A 22,122-nucleotide genomic window follows, 5' to 3' on the forward strand; every position below is an offset into this window, starting at 1 on the left:
TGGGAAAAACCTGTAACCTCACTCCCACTCAAACCAACCTGACCTCAAGAGCTGCATTATCTCTATAAACCATGCTGGGACTTGCCTCAGAGAGCAAAGCATCTCAAACTCAGTGTGGGGGTTTGAAATGTGCACCAATCACACAACTAGATCTAGAGCTTTGGTGAGTTTTCTTCTCTATATGTGAACATCTCACACTCAAAGTGAGCTGTAAAATGAGAACTGCATGACAGGGTTTTTTTTTTTCAACATCGCTCCTGTGTTTGCTTTGCGTTGTCACTCTATTTGCTAAAGAGTGGAAGCTATTGAGTGAGACGTGACTGGAGAACAATGGGTATCTCTCTCACCCATCTGCCTCTACTCCTGCTGACATTTTACTTCAGTCACATAACGTGTGTAGTCTCCGTATTTCTCCTTTTTCATGTATATCAGTTCATTTAGCAACTTCATTTGTCTCGGGTAGATAAACTCATTGGAAGCTAGTCTCCTTTGTTTGCAGCACTTTCATACTTAAATGCATCACCAGCATTTACCAGAACATTGCAAGGTGATATGCTTGCAACAGCTGTAACCTGACACTTTGTTTGATTCAGCCCGTCTACCATGGCAGAAGTGATGCCCAACAGTGAGAGACTGGAGGTGATCCTGTGTTAATTGAACCCCTGTTGTTCACTGTTCGTCCATGGAGCTTTCAGGTGTTGGGTTCTGTATCAAGTTCAGGTAATTACTGTTCCTTAGTCTGACAGCAACTGTAAGCAGCGGCGCATACATGGATCTCCTACCGTCTTCACAGAGACAAGGGACTTCAAATACTACAGCTGCATTCTTTATCCAAAAGAAAACACATGTTGAGAATTTGTGCTTTTTACGGTTTAAATCTCTACACGCTGGCTCACAATGCTCTGCCTGTTTTTGTAGATACAAATTTTGTCTGTGTTGTTGTAAAAACACCTGTGCTGCTCAGCTACCACCATCATCTTCAGCTTCAGAACACTTTCTTTTTCACTTTCTTTTAACAAAGTGCCTCTCGGCCTGAGAGGGACACATAACAATAAGCTAATGGACTTAGGAAGAAAAAGGCTGATTTGAATATACGTGAGCTGAACCTTACCCCTGTGTATCATGTGACCAGCCATGTCTCAAATAGTGAGCCTACAGGAGACAGCCATTATTCAAAAGATGCACTCTGCTCATCATTAAGCCATTATAGTGGAATAGTAATTAGATGTTGTTTAATTTTCTTTACCTGAGAAGCTTTTTGTTAGAGTAATGAGAAGACAATGGACTAATTCAGTTTGAGAAAGCAGCACTATTCTTGAGAGGTAATTGCTTCAGAATAACTTACATTATAGATAATAGCGCTGCAATCTTTCCTCCCTGACACAGCTTCTTCTAAATGTGACTGAGTTTTCTCCTTCAACCATCTCAAATGACCAGAGGATATCATGGTTGAGGAACAAAGACTAAGAGTGGATGTAAGTATAGTGTCTGGTGAAATCATTTGAGCTCTGGTACTGAAGCCAAACAAAAGGCCAAAGCTCTGAACTTCCTCCATTACAGCATCACTGCATTGTGTTTCTTTACTATTTGCCTTACGGCTAAGTGACCCTGGATGAGGTGTGCATGACGAAGGTAGCTGGTTAAAAATGCATGAGCAATCTTTTTGTTCTGCTGTCACCAATTGATAACAAGCAGGGTAAAGCACATGTAGCACTTGAGTTTGGGTAAGAAGCCAAAAGAGCAACAGAGAGCAGGAGGAATCTGTGAAAGCTCAGAGATGGATTACACAGATTGAGGCTCCGCAGAAAATAGATCGGCTGTCAGAAAATGTATTGGACTGACTACAGAGTTTCATTGCATTATTCAGTCATGCCTGTCATTCCTGTATGGGTGGCTGGAAACTGACCTTTTCAGTGTCACGCTGTCAAGTGAGCAATGGAAATCTTAGTGTGTGGTGTACAACTGTAGCTTAAGAAGTAGCTTTAGCACGCAATGGATTTGGATTCTGATGTCTAACTCTCTGGAAACTTCGGTTTTACTCTGCAGGTGACCACTTGGGCCCCACACCACTCTACATCTTCTTGAGTGATGTTCTCTCACTGACAGGTCCATCTGAATAATGAATGAAGCTCTGCAGCAAAGTAGTCGTGTCTCTCCGCCCCCTCACAGTTGACCTCTCACCTTTTTAAATGTCAGACCTCTACAGCCAGACACCCAGTTGCACCAATGTGTGAGGAATATAAGGAAAGCCAGATAAGGCATTGTGCTAAAAATAAAGCATGGATTTTGTCGGTCTGTCAAACAGAGATACTATGCAGTGGGAATCTGTGTGTGTGTGCATGTTGCCCCAGCTGGCTTGCGCGATAAGCTAGATCACCTCTCTCCATGGAAACCGTGGGGCAATGGCAGGTTTCAGAGGGCTACAGTTGCTTACTTCTTCCTGAAACCATATGCTGCAAACTGCAGCGAGTAGAAAGGAGCCCTCTTTACTCTGGTGAAATGGATTGATGTATGAATTCTTTGTCATTCCACCTGCTCAGACATCACATTGAGTATCTGGCCAATGTACAGTGAAAATATGACATCTCAAATGCTCTGAAAAGTTTTTCTTCAAAATTACATTTTGTGTTTTCAAGCAAAAACTGAAATCTGCATTAACTGATTTTTTGTCAACTGAGGGGCAGCGGAAAAAAGCCATAAATACAACACTGACATGTTACCATAATCATGCTAATATGGTGAAATTGTTGCTACTTACACATCCCTGCAGAGACAGGGCAGCATTAGCATTCATATAGACTTGTGTGTGCCATCTGGTAAATGTAAATCCAAAATTCACTCATTTAGCTTTGTTTTGGTCTCCGTAATGGGAGATATTGGGCTCTTTACCTGCTAAATGCTCAATTATCTTCAAAAGCTAGTTGTTAACTTTGTCTGCTATTTGGTGGAGGACAGGTAGTGCACGGAGGGATTATCAGAGCTTTTTCAATGACAAATCTTGAAATTTTTTTGATGTGATGTGAGCAGTCACAGTGAACAAAAATCATGTGATAACTATTTGTGGGTCCATTATCATGAGTGACCCTTTTCACATACACACAATCATTTCATCCGTTGTTAAAATTGTAAAATATTGATTATTGCCACTTTAAGTTTGAGACACCGTGTGTATGACAGTGATTTCCAATTTAAGAGAGCTTCTAATTTAACATATTATCCCCAAGTGCAAAATCATATTGCAGTTGTCACGTGAAAACCTCATAACTCCAATTTTGTTTTCCATGTCATGACCTCAGATAGAGAATTTCATGTGCTTATACAACACTTAATCCTATATAACCTTCTCCCCATGCATGTAGGTCTAACTGAAATCGAAGCTGTTAAAACGTATATAATGACTATTTTCTCCACAATTTAATCTTTTAAGGAAAGCTTTTCTCATGCCTGCAGTATGACCCAATGTACAGCCACAGAGGGGAAGTGAAATAATGTATAACGAGCCTGTGCATTAGGTCATTTATGGAGTCAATTAGCCTCAGAGGTCCAGAAGGAAAAGTAGCTGGTAGGCAAAATGAGCGGTCTGTCCAGATTGGTAACACACCACGTCCATTAATGAAGAAGTCATTGACCACAGGAACTAAATCATGTTCTTGGAAAAAGTATTCATTGGTAATTTCTGAGGAAATGGAAGATTAGTACCTTAACAGTGATTTTGTTTATCGTCACAAGCATAAAGGATCTAAAAGTCCATTTATCAACTGTGCAGGAAACTGTGGCTCTAATGCATATGGAAGCTCTGATTGCAACATATGTCTTTGAAGTCCTGGAGAAATCATTTAGGCTTAGCAAATAAGATGCATATGGAGCGCACTCTGGCCCACTACACAAACAATTTAATCCTCATCTCTGCAGTTCACAGATGGGCAGATTGTCTCTATTGATTAGCAGCCACTCTGATGGGATGTGTTACTTTCTAAGGGGAAATTTCCACTCACGCGTTTCCGCACGCTTATCAAACAGCATCAAAGGCACGTTTAAATCAATAATGCTAATGTCTCAGTTTAGAGCAGAGCTTCGTTACAGTCTGCGTGGTTGCCATTGCACAATACTGATCTCTTTCAAGTGCAGCCTTAATATGAAGTTGAAGCTAAAGAAATCATGAAAAAGGCTGAGCAGAAAACAAAACAGGTAAGCAAGCTAGTCTTCAAATGTACCAATCTAAATGTGTAAAAACAAAGTGAAATAAGAAAGTGGAATTATTAAAAAGTTGTACCTATTGCTACTATTACTACTATTCTAAGTGTGGCTACTTAAATATAGATTTTGGATGCACCTCTAAGTGCGCGAGGTACTGTTGGTCTGAGAGCTGACTATTAAAAGCTAGAACTGGAATTTTCATGGGCGTCATGGAGTATGAGGATAGTTATTATCTGTATACATTTGGAAATCGCACAATAATGAGTGCCTACATGCTGATTAGGTTACTTGGGTATGAATAATGAGCAGATGGAGTACAATAGAGGAAAACAGAAAGATGATATGATAAGAGTCAGAGAGACTTTGTTTCCATCTGTCAATCTTTCAAACAGTCCTCGTGACTCTGCATAAGCCTTCTTGGCGATATACGGGATTGCAATCAGTCTGGCAGCTGGGAAACTGTGCGCCATTGATTTACGGCTATTCAAAGCTCACTGAAGCACAATGGAGGAGTTGCTTTCACCCAGCAACAACCCTGGAAAACGACTCATAAAATACACCCTGTTCAATAGTCCCATGCCTGGTTATTAGCATACAACACACATACAAACAGAGTGAAAAAAAGGTAGGGAGGAAAGGACAGACGGAGGAAACTCACTACTCCATTACTTGGAGACACAGCTGAAAATAACAACAGAGACCACAAAATCATAGTATCGCTGCATGTCACTGCACTCTCTGTGACACAGCACTGGAGGTTAGCATGAGCGACTGCACTCCCTCGTGCAGAGATATCAGCACGCAGTGGTCTGTGGGAAGTCACACGTCTTCCCTCTCTAATGGCTGGTCAGGGTGTGTCCTTGCTTTACTCAGCTTGCCTTACATCTTAATGTCTTTGCCATCGATTTTTTCCCATTCTTACAAAAAGTGGTCTGCCAGGCCATATGGGGTGAATGTGCCGCAGGTAACAGAACACAGTGGGTTGCTCCACCCTGACACCACACAGAGCGATAGCCAGGGCGCACAGAGTGATCTCAGACTTCACAAACAACAAAGCAAAGTGCTTACAGTGAAGTCAAGCGGGCATATCTGATGATAAGAAGTGCAGTTAACTGCCTCTAGTCATGGCTGTCTCTGGCTCACTGAGAGGAGAAGTTTCCATGCAATTAGTTCAAACAGCCTCTGCCAAGGCAAAAAGAGCTAAGTGTCAGTTTTTATAGCTCAGTATCCTGTTCTGGGCCAAAGCTTTACTGAGTGTAGAGAGCTCTGCGATGCTTTTAGAAGACAGGAATTCAAATTCCCACGGTGTCAAAATGTCAAAAATGTCTCTTAAGTGAAAGCTGCATGTGTCAACATTATTTCTATGAAACTTAACAATCAGCAGTCACTTTACCAAAAAGTTGTACTGTAAACAATGTCTTCAACAATATCAACTGTCTTCACATTATGAATTTGAGGTGTATTGATGTGTTTTCAATATGTCAAAACACATGTTTGTTTTCTCTTTTTCTAAGCTCTGGGACGTTGCTTGTGCTTACAATGTTGAAACAAAACCAAGGCATTAAATATTTAGCTGATACTGACCCAAAGCAGAAAAAAAGAAAGAAAAGAACAGCTAATCTGATCCAGATTCATGACGCCATGCCTGTGTGAGGCATGTGAGATGAGGTATATCTCTTGGGATATTCTGGTAATAATTGAATCTAACTTTGCAATAATACTGTTGCACATATTAAAACTATGAAAGGTAACTTATGCTGAAACTGACGAAAGTTTACACACATGGAAACTTAAAATGTATTTCTCAGTAACATTATTCATAACTAAATGAGTCACAATCAAAGTTCAAAATATCTGATCATATTTGATTGATCGGTTTAGCAGCACTGTCATCCCACTGTCATCAGATGATTCAAATACTGCTTCATTATGATTGGTTCCTGGAAGTATGTGACATCACCTCTTTCAACCCAGCACAGACAAAAACACAGACACTGAAATCTTCCTGGTGAAATAACCTAAACTCCTCTAACTTTAGCAGGAAACTGTGTGTTCATCGCTCATAATACACTGATGAGATAGAAGTTATCAAGGGCCTTTAAATTAAGCTATTTTCAGAGATTACTGTGGTGACGGTTTTAATGTCAAACCCCTGGGAGAATGATTTATAGGGCGACTGTGAACCCTTCGAGACTGAACTGCACCTTAGGGAGTACTGAGCAACAGAGGCCTGCTGAGACATGCTGTATTACATAGACTGGTTTCATTCACAACCCGCTTGTCCTTTCCTCCCATTGGGCTACATTAAAAATGACGACATATGCGTTCGGCACATACTGCTCAGTATCAACAAGAGCTTATCTTTTATTGATGAAATGATTACCTGAAAGTTTTGCCTGTGTTTCCAGGAGTCCATATTGTTATGTTAAATAATTTAGCGGGCAGACCCATGGTAGAAATGCAGACTCAAGTGGGCCTTAAACTATTCAGTAACACCTCAACACTTCCAAGCAGAAAGACAGACTATCCAGTGCTGCACATGCACATGGTGTCCTTCACTGCTACTTTGACGTGAAAAATGGCTCGTCTTAGAACGAGCACTGCTGCCTATGTGTATTTTTGGGGAGGTTATAACTCCTAAAGGTTCAGGATGAGATGACATCTGGAGCTATAGATATTCTGGATCACACCTTCTATCTCCGGCACTAAGTCAAGCGTTATTAATGTGCAATTAAAATTTCATCAGCACTGAAAAATAAATGAGGCGGAATATGTGTTTGGGAACAAGCCATGTCACCGACGCAACTCTTCAATTAAACTCCAGAAACAAGGCTGCATTTAATGGCTGCCATTTAACCTCAATTTGACATTTTTACTGTTCTCTGTCTCATATGGAAAACTAAACCATGAGGCAATAGCCCTATTTGTCAAACAACCCCGTCACCCCCCCACTTTCATTCAAAAGTTTCCCTGTCCCTTAAATATACAAACAGCATGTACAGCTTGGCTGTGTTTAGCTGAGGACGAGATCTTGCATGCAGATAGAGCTGTGCTGGGGGGAATGAATTGTGCTCTGTTGGACTGTGTGTGAAGAATTACATCATTCAAGCTGAATGGCACAGTGACAGTGGAGGAAAGACATGAGCCGATGTTAAAATGTACAAAAATGAATGTCAAGAGCCTAAAGGCACATTCATGACATGGAAATTGTGTTTGTTAAGATGTTTTTGAAGCTGATGTGTAATAATTTTACAAAATATTGCATAAATGCAAATGGTGCTGATTCTTAATTAATTATATTAGTAATGGACCATGTCATGAGCCTACTTCAAATTTGCAGTGCAAACACTGTTACATAAGAAAACTATGAATATTTGGTCATGCTCTGGACTATTATTTTATAACAAAAAAAAATTAATTCATGGTCCTGTGAGCTCAGTGAACAACAGCAGAACTGAGTAAATATTCAGATTCAAATACTTATTTGCTCAGGTAGTGTCACTGAAATCAAATTTGTTTTCATAAGAAACCTGAGAATAACTACATGAAAGATGATAAGCACAATTCAAACACAGGCTATAGTGTTAGCATTAAGGAACAATCACAAGTCTAATTTTTTTTTTTAAAAGAAAGTCATTGATTAAACATTATACAACAAGAGAGAATATTCTACTTTCAAAGTCTTGTGTAATCGTTTAAACCAGAGCTGATAGATGGTTTCTCTTTGTCTAGTTTTCACAAGTTTAATACTTAAGATCAGTCAGTCCTGTGATCCTTTAGTATTTAATACTCTTTAAATCATCAAAGGAAATATTTTCTGTGAGAGGTTTTGGAGAAAAAGCCTAATATGAGAAATGGTGAAAAATGTACAATCCCTAACATACTCATGCAGCTCACATGACTATGGCATCTGTCTCTGTATCAAGTCTTCAAATCAAGTCATTTTAAGGTAAGTTGAGCAATGTGAGAGTACAGCTTATCTCCAACAAGTCAAAATATGGATATGACATTTATTTTAGATTTTAGCTCATCTCTCTATTTGAGATATAAAAAAAATATTTTGTTTGGATAGCTGGAAGAGAAATAGCTGCAGTATGTATTTTTGTAAATAAAACCTAGTTAATAAGCATTTTAAAACAAAAAATTATGAGAAACAAATGAAGAACATCAAAAAAACACATTGTCATCTACTAATGATTCAACTGGTGTGTACAAGATGGTGTCATCTGCATAAAAATGTCTAATGGACAAATTAGATTATTAATATACACTGGCAATAATTGAGGACCCACTATAGATTCTTGAGGAACCTCTGTGTCAATTTGAAGGGGGTTGATTAGATACCATCAGCAAATATAGCCTGAGTTCTACCAGATAAACCAGCTTTTAGCAAAATCATCCCCTCCAAAAAATCCAATTTATTAATAAATCTATGATCATCAATATGAAAAGCCTTTGACAGATCAGAGTGTTGTTTTTCACTAGATAGTTTTTAAAAATTGTAATGTTCTTATTTTTAAATGCATTTGCTGATATATTCTGATTGGTCTGAAACAGCTAAAAATTAGTTTTTCAAACTTCTTGGCCATAGTCTCAACAATAATTGACTTTGGTCTACCCTTACAGTTTTGTAAGGGTAGTAATTATTGTAGGACTTATGTATTAGACTGGCAACTCAGACCTCTATTTCACTGATTACCGGTAAAAAAATAAAAATAAAAAAATAAATTAGCTACTTGCCACTAAAATAAGTGGATCTGGTAAACCTCTACCACTACCTCTGTTGCTTTAGAGGGTCTTGATTTTGATCTTTAACATGTGACCAAACATAAAATGATGATTAATAGCTTCAGCTGCAATAAAGTTCAGTTTTAGAGATAATCTGTTGGAGATGCATTAGCATTACAGTTTGACTGAAATGAGGTGTTAAAGTCAGATTTTACTTTAATCTAACACACATTTCCTTTGCTACTAGTTGGTCTGTCAATCGGCATGAATACCAGAGGATCTTGTGTAAAGTGATATTTTGTTTCTGCTGGTAATGGTTTCAGAAAGCTCAAGAGAAAACTGAGGGGTGAGTGTCTTAAATGGGGCATGTCTTTGAGCACTGCGATTGAATATTTAAGAAAAATAATTAGGAATTTTATTTATTCAAGATCAGGGATGGAGCAGGTTTTTTCAATAGATGAATTGAATGAATTATGCATTGAAATTTCTTTGAGTAATGATTTGACCATGGTATCGTTTGTGTCTGGAATGCCAAACATGACTTCCCACAGAGATGGTGTCCTGTCTTTGCAACGTGTTTCTGAGCCAAGTGTATCACTGTCAGGCATTTTAATCTGTGATACATGGTGAGGCTATAAGTTCAATTTACATTTTGAATGAGTAAAGCTTGACATCCTCTCTGGAAGTGTAGCACAGAATATGCTGAACTGTTCTCATTCACTCTCCCTGCTAAGGTCGAATGATTGAAAAGGGCAACATCCCTCAATGTGCAGATTCCCAAAACAGTTGTTGTATTGGTGATATACAGTTGGGTAGATATTTAATATTTTAATTGGAAGTTTACCCAGTCACATCTTTCGCGAAGTCAGTTCACTTAAAAATTCTGTTAACATGACTATACCCATTGATCCAGCAAAGTGAAATACTCTTGTTCCTGGAGTGTGAGCTATGAGCCTGTTAATGAACTGGATGATTGAATACAGGGCTGGAAATGAAGCAAGGGTGGCTAATGAAGCCAAGAGGAGTGAATGTTGAAAGGAGGTGATAGTCTAAAAATATGTATTTGTGCAGTAGGGTTCCTTGCAGTCCTGACATATTATTAATCTAACAAAAAGTGTCTGTCTTTGCATCTGCTTTGGTGTTGCCAATGAAAAACAAACATTCAATAATTACCCCAAGAGAGCTGCATGCAGACAATACTGGCTTAGGAACTGGGATCTGACTAAATCCAATAAAAGGAGACAATGAAGGCTGTCATGTATTCATCTAAAAAAGCACCAACAGAGGGGGTTTTAATTGACACCAGAAAAACTGCACATGAGTCTTTTTTTCCCCAGGAAAGCACACCTAGTTAAGATTATTGATTTAAGTGGAGGAACAAAATTTGTTCCCAAAGTTATACTGTTACACACAGAGATGAATAAGCAAAACTTTGCAGAAAGCTTTGACTTTCACCTCCGGGTACAACAGCATTTCTTTCTCTCATTCCTTCTCCCTCTTGCAGTCCAGATGCTGAAAGATACGGATTAAAAGCACTGATTCAGGTTAAAAGAAAGGCAGACATCAGATCAAACCAGCCTCAAAGTGAGATTTATACTAGCCTCTGGATATTAAAATTCTCATGCTCCCCTTCTCTCATTTTGCCTTAACTATTTTCCAAATTTAAACCCTACTCATTAGGGCCTGAACCTACTCAGCAACCTTCATTCCACTTGATGGAAAATCATTATTTAAAACTTAAGAAATATAGGCCTGTTGGCTGCAATGCATTGCTATTCTCTCTCAGGTTACCTACTACTTTCACTTATCTGCCCTGGCAGTGTGGCAATAAGAAGGGCAGGGTGAAAAGCTGACTTGGACACTACCTTAGCAGCAAACGATGAGCTTGGCTTCTCCAAGAGGTCCCAAAGTTTCTTCCTCTTTTCGGAACAACATGTGGTGGTAAACTCCTCGCCTTCCCTCTCTCTCATGTTCTCAGCCTCTCTTTTGAGCTCTTCGTTCATCTGCTCCTTTTTCTGGTGATACCTGGCCTGGCAGCAGGACTCCAGATAGATCTCGTCGATGCCCCAGAAGTCCAGCTCTTGGCTGAATGACAGGGCGCACATTTCCTCCATCATGTGCAACTTTCCAGTGCGGTAGAAGTTCAGAATGGACGTGAATGCGCCTGGGTGTCTGTCGAAAAAGTACTCGTTGTTATCCAAACTGTAGTCGTCGCATATCTCCATGATAGAGTCGTGGGTATTGCAGTCTCTCAGTTTGCCCAGTCTTGTACGGGGCAGCCTGTCCAGCGTCCTCCACAAGACTTCGTGGAGAAGACCCCCGACGTTGAGTCTCACTCGACGGGAGTGGTTCTTGCTCCGGATGATGTCCATCGTATCCGGTGGCAGCGTGTGGGCCGACCGAGATACCCCTTTGTTCATCTTGACTCAAAGTCACTCCGTCACTTGAAAAGACTGGAAGTTACAGTCTGGTAGATTAAGAAGACATGGCCCTGTAGATGACCGCATCAGGGTCTGTCCTTTTTTCCTGTCGCTGTAATAAAAGAAAAAAAAAAGAAATTATTTAGGCGCTGTTAAACTGGCACTGCCGGTGTCCTACAGTAGCAATGTCAGGTGGTTTATCCACTCATCAGAGAACCAAATAGATATTTTAATCAGCTTTAAGAGGCACAGCCGCTTTTCTTGCTGACAAGGGTGGCGGTGGGGGTGGAGAGCCGGGCCAATGATAAACTGGACTCTACTTGTGAGCGCTGTCCGGTGCTGAAACGCCTGTCTGTCACTCTGCTGATTGTCGCTGTCCACGGACTCTGGTGCTGAAACGTCTCAGCTCGAGTGGGACAGCCGTCAATCCCGGTTCATACAGGCAAGCGTAGTTGTGAATGAGAAATGTGAATGTGTTGCTGAACTGTTCTCTCAAGGGATATTGAGCGGGACTAATACTAACACCGATTATCAACTTTGATTAAGAGCCCATAACACATTATCTCTCTACAAGTTTAGGCAGTGTTATATGCCGATATCGAGAATCATGTATTTTCAAAAGACAAGTAAATATACGGATATATAAAGTTAATTTTAACCGAGCCAAACTGAACAAATAATTACATTACTTTGCGTATATCTGAGTCATGCAACAGAACATTACATTTACTTACATGAGCTGACAGTCAAACAGCAGATATTATAATAGTGACCAGCTAAGCAAAATAAGGGCAGGACATAGAATATCCAACTGAACCCAAGTGCTACAAAGCTCTTTAGCCTATAAAAATGAAGCCTGAAGCCAAACATAGATGTAAACACAGTAAAGAAATATAACACATACCTGTCTCCCGTACAGTATATCCCGATTCACCTCGCGGACGAACATCAGCAACATTTCAAGAGTAGGCTAAACGCGTTAAAACTTGTTATACCCGTCCAGGTCTCCGTTGCTCTGTTGGAAGCTGATGGAGGCATCATGAGCTACCTCCCGACATGTTGAGAAATATAATTGTTTTACATCGATATCACGTCCAGTCTGCTTTGACCACCCCTCCTGTGGTGATTCAACAAGTAGACTCTAGAGAGAGCAGCCGAGGATACTCTCAGTAGCTCTCCTCTACCTGATCACAGTGTGTGCGTGTGTGTGTGTGTGTGTGTTTGTGTATGTGTGTGTGTGTGTGTATGTGTGTGTGTGTGTGTGTGTGTGTATGCCTGCTGGCCGGCGCCTGTGACTGTGAGCGGGATCTTGCAGAGGCTGATTTCACTGAGGCTCCTCCAGCGGCGCAGCCTGTGCGAGTTTAACCCTCACAGAGCCGCAGCTAAGAGCATCCACAATACACTGTAATTCTGCTTTGTGCAGCAGTGTGTAGAAAACAGTGTTATAGGCCTTCAAATCTTTTATTTCAGAAAGTTAAAATAGACCTACAGCTATTATAATAATGCTATTACAATGCATTGTTTCCGGGAGGATTATTGCAGATCGAATTGAGGCTACCACACATTACATGTTCCTATTGGAATAGGGGATCTATGGAAGTACTAAAAGGTATAATGCAGTAAACCACTATTGACATGCAGACATGCTGTAAGTCCCCATTGAAATATTATAATGATTTTTTTTTCTTGGATGAGTGAACGTGAATATACTGTAGTGAAAAACTGTAAAAAAAAAAAAAAAAAAATACAATATATGATATAAGGAATTTCTGTTCAATAGTATTTTTCACGGCCTTAGCAAAGACAGTGTGGATCGTTTGGTTCCATTAATCCATACAAGAGGACTCAATACAAATTCTCCTGAGTGTGATTTTGTCTATGATTTTATCCACACTTTGATATCATCTTTTCACATCATGGCCTAAACATGATGCAAACTGAAAGAAACACTGAAATGTGACTAGAAATAGAGTTTTTCCCCTTCAAATAACCTACACATTATCTCACAATCTGTGGCGGATCTCCTCCTGCTAGTACATGTGGTCAGCTGCTTTCCAAACGGCACACAAATCTAAACTTTCCACTCAGCTTCACTCTGCAAACAGCAGGCATGTGTCAGTGTGACAGATGTGTGGCTGGCTCTGTTTACAGTACAGCCAGTCCCCTCATTACACTCATACTCACTATAGAGCCATGCTCCAGTGTTCCCACAGCCCTTTAAAATGACACATTGTGAGTGCTCGTCAAATTTCCACCGCATCATTATTTTAGTTTTACTCACAATGTGTGGCTGTAAAGGACCATTTTTAAGAAGCTGGAAACACTCAAAGAAATTTGACAACACAGTATCATACATAATGTTTTACATTTATTGTTAAATAACAAAATAATTATATACTGTATATAAATATAGAATACAAAAGTACAAAGGGCATATTGACACTTTATAAACAATGTGCATGTGCTGAAATGTACATAAAAATATATGTTTTGATGTGTTTGACTTGAAAGTCCTAGTGTGTAGTCCTAGTTTTATATCGGATGAGCAAGTCTCCCTTTGGTTGTAGCATCCCGAATCCATAACGACCAGGATCCACTTCCGGCATCTGAGCATTTGGGTCACACAGCTCCAAATCGAAGTTAGTCAACACCATGTAAACAAACCTGGAGAGTAAACACAGATAAAACACTGAATTAGGACATTCTCGTACAAATAAATGGAACAAACTCCTCCACTGTGGAACATTTTAACCAGTTATGTAGTGCACCAATTCTAGGACACTCACTGTCTGATGGTATTGATGGCAAACTGTTTTCCCACACAGCCATTGGTCCCTGCACCCCATGGCATGGTGTAATATTTCAGCCGCCTCCCTCCTTTATAAAAATCTCTCCTCACTGATCCGTCTTCATTCAGGAAACGATCGTACTTGTATTTCTGAAAAGGAAACAAATTTTTTTTGCACAGCAGACATTAGATGCATGCATTCAATAATTAATCATACAATTTAATGTCTGTTTATTTGTCTGATTTATGGAGGACAGATTTTTATTATGTAGCCTTGCAGTGTCCTTCCCACGCCTATTAGCTGTGTTTCAGTTCAAGTGCTCGGCTAATCCCTCTATGGTCCGCAGCTCTGGGTTTGACCTCTCACTGGGTAATACAGGGTCAGCTTTGTGTAGGCGTTGATTCCACCTTACATAAACAAACTACAGATGCTAATTACACTTAAGTCTGCCTCCAACTAGTCCCTAAGACAATTACTTCTATTCCTGTTGGCAGCACGGGTGGGTTTTGATGAAGTGGGGGAGGTTGGGAACAGGAAAGCCATTATTTCAATAAGACAGGACTACAAACCTGTGGCTCGTGGTAAATCTCAGGGTCCATTTGAGGGCTGTTGAAGGGGAACAAACACACCCTATCTCCTTTCCTCAGTAGGTATTCTCGGCCATCAGCCATGTGGAGGGTTTTTTCCTGCACTACCTCTCTGGTGATGAAGGGGGCAGCGGTGAGTCTGAGCGCCTCTTCCAAGGCACTATCTGGGAAGGGGTGAAAAGAAAGGTTGTGAACATCTTATAAAGAGCAAATACAAAGGTCATATACATTTTTGTTCACATTTCTGTGGCATTCATCTATTTTCTGTGTGTTTTTGCCTCTCAGATTTTTGCAGTCACTAAATTGCACAATATTCTGAATTTGGATTTATACATAAACAGCTCATTTGTTGAATTGTTTTTTGCACTTTGATGTGCTTTAAGCTGAATAATTCTCTTTCAAATGTAATGTGAATATGATGATGATGATTTTGTAATTTACATTAGTCCCGGTTACACTTCATATGGATGATATGTTGCATTCTGTAAACGTGTCAAACTGTGAATTCAGACTTTTGTTTCTACCTCATCTTGTGGACAAAAAGACACCCTACAACCAATAAACATCCACCTGTTTACATAAACTGGAATTTAACTCACCAAACACAGGGGTGTTCGCAGGTCTGTCCAGCTGAGGAGCCTCTGATGTTTCCGTCTGTGAGATCTCGCTGAACTCCCTCCTCACTGCTGTCAGAGCTTCAGGATTTGTCAACAAGTAAGACAACAACCAAAACGCAGCAGGACCCACATTACCCTGGAAACAAACAAAGACTCATATGAGCACGGCAATAAGGTCGTCTCTCTCACTCTGCCGTTGCATAGTGACAGCACAGGTGGTTATTTGGTAACAGCAAATAAGAACATCACATGACACCCATAGTATTCATGATGTTTTATTAGAGTTTGAACAAAAGCACACGTTAAATTAAATCAAATAGTCTAATAAATTATTAGTGCTGATGAGATAAAAAACAAACGGCCTCTTCTCATGTGTCTGAGATGAGAAGCTCTGGATAGTGTCACTACCAGCAAAGCACAGCGCAGTAATGGTTTACTTAAAAAGGAAAGCCATTTGAAACCTTGGGTCCCCTGCCATCTGCCTGCGTCCAAGGGCAGGACATCGAAGCTATTTAGTTTTACGGCAAACCACAACGAGTAGTTACATAACATAGTGAACAATGCAAATATAATATAGTGAATAAATTACCATGAAATTGCCTCCTTAGTCACTTCAAATACACTACAAAGTGTAATTAATGCTTTATTTACAGAACATGTCCACTGCTGATGGCAGGACTTGTGTCTCCATTAAAATGTGCGTCACAAGGCCACGACGCGCCTTCCAAACTGAGTGTAGGAGACTTTGCACAGATATAGAAATATTTTACTGCTTGTTTGTACTGAATATTAACAACAGTTTGTTTAACAACTGTTTTAATTCTCCCTCTAACAAAACCTCTGAATGTCCAAGTATATCATGCACAAATATATTAATGTCTGCCACTGAAGATTTAGGGAAATTGAAAATGTGATTCAACTAAAATTGTGTAAACCATGGCGACAAGTACAATAAAAGATGAGTAACAGTCCGCAGGGTAAGACAAATGTTGAAGTAAATTTCTGATTAACACCCTGGCTGCAATAAAGCCCTCCAGCAGGACTGTAGCCAAGACTGTATGAGTCAGTCCAGTTAGATGTGAGCAAAACACAAGACAAGACCAACAGAAATCCCCTTCTCTTTTTTTTTAAGATGGGAGGAGGCGCAATTATAGCCTGATACTTGACTTTTTTGACTCATTTCACACACAGATTCTTTAGGAGAACTGTGTGCTATAGTGACAATTATCAATCAAGTTGTTTTCTGAGGCATAAAATAGTAAACATGCCAACATTCCCTCTTCTTAAAGGTCCAAGATGATAAGAAGTAGTCTCAAAACAGACACTGTGTTCAATTACAATTCTTTATCTTATATTCCTGAGGCTCTTTCCAGATTTGCTGTGAAAGCAGAGGTGAACAGCACACTCAAGTGCCAAAGAGGCGTACTGCAACCCTATGTCACTTTGAATTCAAGTCTCTTTGAGGACATCTCAGACATAAACAACCTCATAGGAATGCAGCAGCATCAAGTTAATCGGATTACACAGGCACCTCACCTTATCTCTTGTTCTGATCGACAATTGAAATGATTGCTTTGCACATCATGCCATTCCTCTGACGTCTCACTCACCTGTGTAGCCCAGAGTTGCAACAGCACGGCCCTCCTCTGCGTCTCCTCATCGGCCCCCTCCTCCTGCAGGAGCTGCCTGTAGGCATGAAGCCAAGGGCTTGACCCTGAGTCCTCAGTCAGACCTGCTGGAGCCAAAAGCTCCCACAGTCTCTGCCGAACAGTCTGGGCTGTCCTCTTCTCCTCTGTCACACACAGATAAACATCAAAAAGGGAGTGAGAGAGTGAGTCAGAGGGAAAATAGTAACAGTTGAGCTCAATCTGATTGTTGAATGACATGCCATGATAAATGAATAGATATAATTGTACACAGTTGGGAGAAGAACAATATTTCAATAATGGACAGGTATAACAGGCACAACTGGAGGACGTACGCAATAATATTGTAATTAGCTGACTTCACTGCGTACTATGGGTGGAACAGATTCGATCATGTACAATGACACAGTTCACAAAGGAAAACAAAGCCTGAGGAAATAAGGTGTAGTCAGCTGTATATACAAGTTAGATCACAGTCTGTAGAGGTGAATCGTAAAAGTCCCCAAAAATCATAAACAGACCTCTAGATGCTAGGTAAGTAACTGCTTAGGAAGTGAGACTTGTCATGGCAACCACAAAACAAGCTGAGGGAGCAGCGATTGATGATGTCAAAGCACATTAGTGGGAGACATCGTGACAAAGATAAACAGTGATGTCACGAGTTACATCTTCTCCTGATTCATGGCTTGTAAAGCCGATGATTTAGATCGACACTTCTTATGAATCATAGCTGAGAGACAACTTTTATCATTTAATGACAGTTAAGTTGTGCTTTCAGATAACTGTTCTTTGACCGATGATCACCTGATGAATAATATCAGCGGGTGCGTTAAGTTTAGTGGTTAATTGTGAGAATTGTTAGTGTGTGGTTAGTACCTGGCTTCAGTGTGCCCCTTGCCATTTTGGTTAAGAGACCATCAAACTTCCGGTACTCCTCGTAGACTTTTAAGGGATCTGTGCTGTTGTTGTTTTGCTCTCCTCCAAACAGCGTCAGGTACCCCGCCCTGCAGAGAAAGTAGATACAAAGTGTGAGAAAGTGTGGGAGCCTGCACTTGATGAATGTTAACCATTTTTACACTTGATGGAAAGATAATAAGCCCATACAGGTTTTCCATTTGAAAGCCATCACACACAAGCACTTCACTTTCAGCAGGTATTTTTCCATTGGCCCACACACTGTGAAGCATCTCCTCCTGGTAAACATTTCTATCATATACTGTTTCACGTTCCAGATGTATTCTGGTCTGACTCCACTACTCTTCTCTGTTTAGTAAATGACACCTCTTATCATGAAAGCTGCAAAAGAAGAGGCTACATTTTGATTCACATCCGCTCTACCAAAAATGGGCTGCATGTTCAACCACAAAGGTGTCCTCAAACATTTGCCTGATAGAGCGGAGTCATCCTTCATTATTCTTGCTGTATTTACTAACAGAAAACCGCAGGATTGACTGGTGTGTAAACTGTTTATCTGAGTGCTTTTAACATGAACGCATGTTTCTTTTGACATAGCATGTGGGTGTTCTTACTTAAAGAGCACGCCGTAAGAGAAGTTGAACAGTCCCTCCTCTTTCTGGTCTTTCTGGTTCTGAGGCATCTCAGCTTTCAGCAAGGCCTGCAAGTGCCTGCTCATGGTGCTGTTGAGGGCAGCAAAATTCATTCCCAGGAAGTGCCTGCGGACACAGAAGGTTTGAGGTTACAAAGGAAGAAAAAGTGAACTACTGTACAGTCAAAGGGATTCCTGACAGTGTTGTGAAACCACTGACACACATTATTTATGCTCACTTGTTGACTTAGCCCTACCTATGTTTCCCCTTTAGTAACATAACATAGGTATTATATTTAGCAAACTTTGAGATGAAGTGGTTACACAAGTAGCAAAGAAAGGAGGGGAAAGGTGCGCACTCTTAACTCAGATTAAATCTGAGTAGTAGATCACAACTGAGCAATAACAAAACAAGATTTTCAAAAATGGGAAGGGTGTGCCACAGAAATATCCCCAGCGACGTATTCATGAGACTTCATGGGAAGTTGGGCGGATTTCCACGAACAAATTTCACTTCCACATTAATATAATATGAAAATGAACTTATACAGTACGTGCTCTCATTTTGGAGTATAAATAATAAGGACATACTGTTTCATCATTGCTTTTGCTTTAGCTGGCTGGTGATATGGGAGCCGCAAGTTGAAGATCCTCTCCATGAGCACCTGTGCATAGCGAGTGAAGTCCAGGGAACCGGAGTCATCGATTACTGAGTCGTATGAGTGTGGATCCAGCATCACTGTCACGTAATGTCCAGCGGCACGCACCTATCAATGAGCGCAGACATATATGAGATACAGATATAATGTTGAGGAAGATGAGTAATTCAGGCCTGTTAACTGCTTGTCAGTTAAAAAATATAGTGTTAAAAGCAGTGAAAATGGCTTATAATCTGATTTACAAGTAAGGATCATGAATTGGATTATGTGATATTACATCACAATAACTAGTTGGGATTATTCTTATATATCTTATATCTTACCTACAGTTTTTTTTTTTAAGGAAAGCAAATTCACTAGTTTACTATGTTTCTCAGGGATTAAAGTTTCCCTTTAATCTTGAATCAATACAAAACTCTAGATTACATTTTTAAGAAAATGATTTGTTAATATCGTTAAAGAAATATGAAACTTTGTATTTTGTTTTAACAGCATATATGAACATATTCTCAAATGTGTAAATTACATTTGGAAAAGCAGAAGTGCCTCCAGATTATATTGTGTAACATGAAAACAAGCAGAAAATTCTACAGCAAGTTTGATTTCAATTCACTTCCCTTTCACGTTCACGCAATCCCTCCAAATTTAGCCTCAAAACTAACTAAGCATTCAGTGCCGTCTATTGTAAAATTACATTCAGAGTTCAAAGTTCTTTCTTGACATTGAAAATAGCAAAACAACATCATATCGACATATCTATTTTGTAGAACTTCTGCTTTTAATAATATCATATTATCTTCCTGTTTGCCCAGTTGTTGGTGTTGAATTTGTTTAAATTTTCATATTTTCTGAACGATGTTAAGACCTCCTCCACGGGGAGGTTACTTCCTTACAGTGACATTAGATATTTAAAAATATCTACAGAGGTGAGACTGTTTTGTCAAAAGTTCATCATCTTTAAGTTTCTTCTACTCACTGTGAAAATGTCGCCATGTTTCAGCTTCATTCGGTTCAAGAACTTGGAAGCATCTTTGCCAAATTCAAGTGCATGGCCTAACCACGGGATTATTCCTTTGTCTAAAGGTGGCTCAGACTTGGATCTAAAGAAAAAAAGTAAAAATAAAAGGTGAAACTGATTATCAAATAAATATAAAGGTGTATTGTTAATTCAAAGAGACTGATCTGTCTCTCTTGGAACTTCATCCACCTGACATGACAGTATTAAAGGACACTACCAAACACACAGTCCTGGACAAATAAAACTGTGATTTTATCTCATTTGACAAATGCGTATCCCTTATTGTCTGCCAGTAGAAAAAAACAACAACATTAGTTTTAGGGTTTCCAGTAGCTCTCAGTGTACACAGAGTGCAGTCTGTGTTTGGTTTGTATGACTAGCCTTTTATCATGAGATTATTGTTTGAGGTAAAGGTCACTGTTAACAGTAACAGGGATTAGTTGAAAAATGATCATTGCATCACAGATTTGTTTTATTTTCTCAAAAGGAAAACAAAAACCAGTGAGGTGTGAAGGTTCCCCAGGACACTTCTATCTCTACCACTGTAGTAGTTTAGCCACATTCCTCAGACCGGAGTGGAAACAACCTTAACTTAAACAGATTAAATGGGTTTGCTTGGGTGCGGTGATAAAACGCGTGGTAAGTCTATTATTGTTATCATCACAATGGTATTGTTATTAATGACCTGCTCTTAGTGACGCAAAATGTTTAATAACATTATAATTTGTATCATAAACAATATACACTGGGTGAAAGATAGACAATGTAAACACAAATGTTAAAAGGAAATGTAAAAAAAAACGATTCCAGTGTCATAACAGATAACTTCCTCTGCTTTCTTTGTTCTAAGCATATATCCAGTGCATTAAAGACAACACAGGTGACCCACATAGTAACTTACCTGGTTCTGTGTGTGAGAATGAAATAAAGCAGGGCAGCTTGGACGAGCAGAAAAATGGTCCAGATCATCTCGTGTGTTTATGTCCCAACTCCTCAGTCACTGTACTCTCCTCAACCCACACATGCTTTTTATGTGGCTTCCTTACACGCAATTGCGTCATTTGCCGACGACCGGTCCAGTCATAACATTTTCAGACTCTAAAACTTCCATGATGAAGCCTATACCACGTCATTCTTTAAAAAAACAAACAAACAAACAAAAAAAAAAAAAAAGAAAAAAAAAAAAAAAAAGAGTAAACCAAGGACACTCAAGGAAGTAAAACGATATTAATCTAATTCCCATCTAACACTTGTTTTGCAGGATATACAGTAAGGCTATCTATTCATGGAAATTTATGCAAGACAGAGTAAGTCTTAATCAACTACAAAAGACATCAGATTTCATTAGGTGTAAGGTGTACTTCTTATTTCTCTGCCTTATTTTGGAAAATGCTCATGATGAAACCACTAGAATTACATAGACTCTTGTTTGCAGGTGTAAAATAATGTTTAGCTTTCTCCAAATTCTTACCAGTTGTTCGTTCCTGCAAGACCCCAATTACATCAAATTCAACACTGCACAAATCAACAGTCTTTTCCTAGTTTGGGAACAACTTAGAGGGATGTAGGAAGGCTGAAGGAGGTGTACTTTTAGCATGCAAATGTTCACGTACGCGACACTCCATTAGTGTCATTCTGAGTCACACACAAACTCCCGCTTCCTTTTTGGGCTTAATCTCAGCTGAAATTACCCACATATGTCTCCACCTGTTGTATGGTCAGTTCGGCACGTCAGAAATGGAGAAGTGAAGGAGCTGTCCGGGAAGGGAAAGCCTGAAGCTCAAATCTATGAGGCTTTCCCCTCATTTCCTTCCCAGCATGTCAAAAATAAAATATTCCTCCAAATTTATGAAACATTTTCCAGTTTTTTTTCACTCAGGGTTAATCTCTGTATAGTAAATAGGTCACTTACAAA

The 22,122-nt window shown here is 39.7% G+C and overlaps 2 protein-coding genes across 2 annotated transcripts in view; both read right to left on the minus strand.

Moving 5' to 3' along the window:
- LOC137181583 (potassium voltage-gated channel subfamily B member 1-like) overlaps positions 1-11,527 on the minus strand; it is a 38,311-nt gene extending 26,784 nt beyond the window's left edge. Inside the window, exon 1 of the mRNA XM_067587395.1 lies at positions 10,791-11,527. Within this exon, the coding sequence (XP_067443496.1) occupies positions 10,791-11,345 (555 nt within the window). The 5' untranslated portion in view covers positions 11,346-11,527. The remainder of the gene's footprint in view (positions 1-10,790) is intronic.
- A 2,169-nt stretch (positions 11,528-13,696) lies between these two features.
- Positions 13,697-22,028, minus strand: LOC137181585 (prostacyclin synthase-like). The gene is made up of 10 exons (XM_067587399.1): positions 21,109-22,028; positions 20,166-20,289; positions 19,122-19,297; positions 18,514-18,657; positions 17,861-17,988; positions 16,949-17,130; positions 15,321-15,474; positions 14,704-14,885; positions 14,132-14,283; positions 13,697-14,009 (listed from the first exon to the last, which is right to left on the minus strand). Exons 1-10 carry the CDS (start codon positions 21,174-21,176, stop codon positions 13,859-13,861), a joined length of 1,461 nt encoding a protein of 486 aa, XP_067443500.1. The 5' UTR covers positions 21,177-22,028; the 3' UTR covers positions 13,697-13,858.
- Between the last annotated feature and the right edge of the window lie 94 nt (positions 22,029-22,122).

The sequence above is a fragment of the Thunnus thynnus genome, chromosome 4 (genome assembly GCF_963924715.1).
Source record: "Thunnus thynnus chromosome 4, fThuThy2.1, whole genome shotgun sequence".
In the NCBI taxonomy this organism is placed as follows: domain Eukaryota; kingdom Metazoa; phylum Chordata; class Actinopteri; order Scombriformes; family Scombridae; genus Thunnus; species Thunnus thynnus.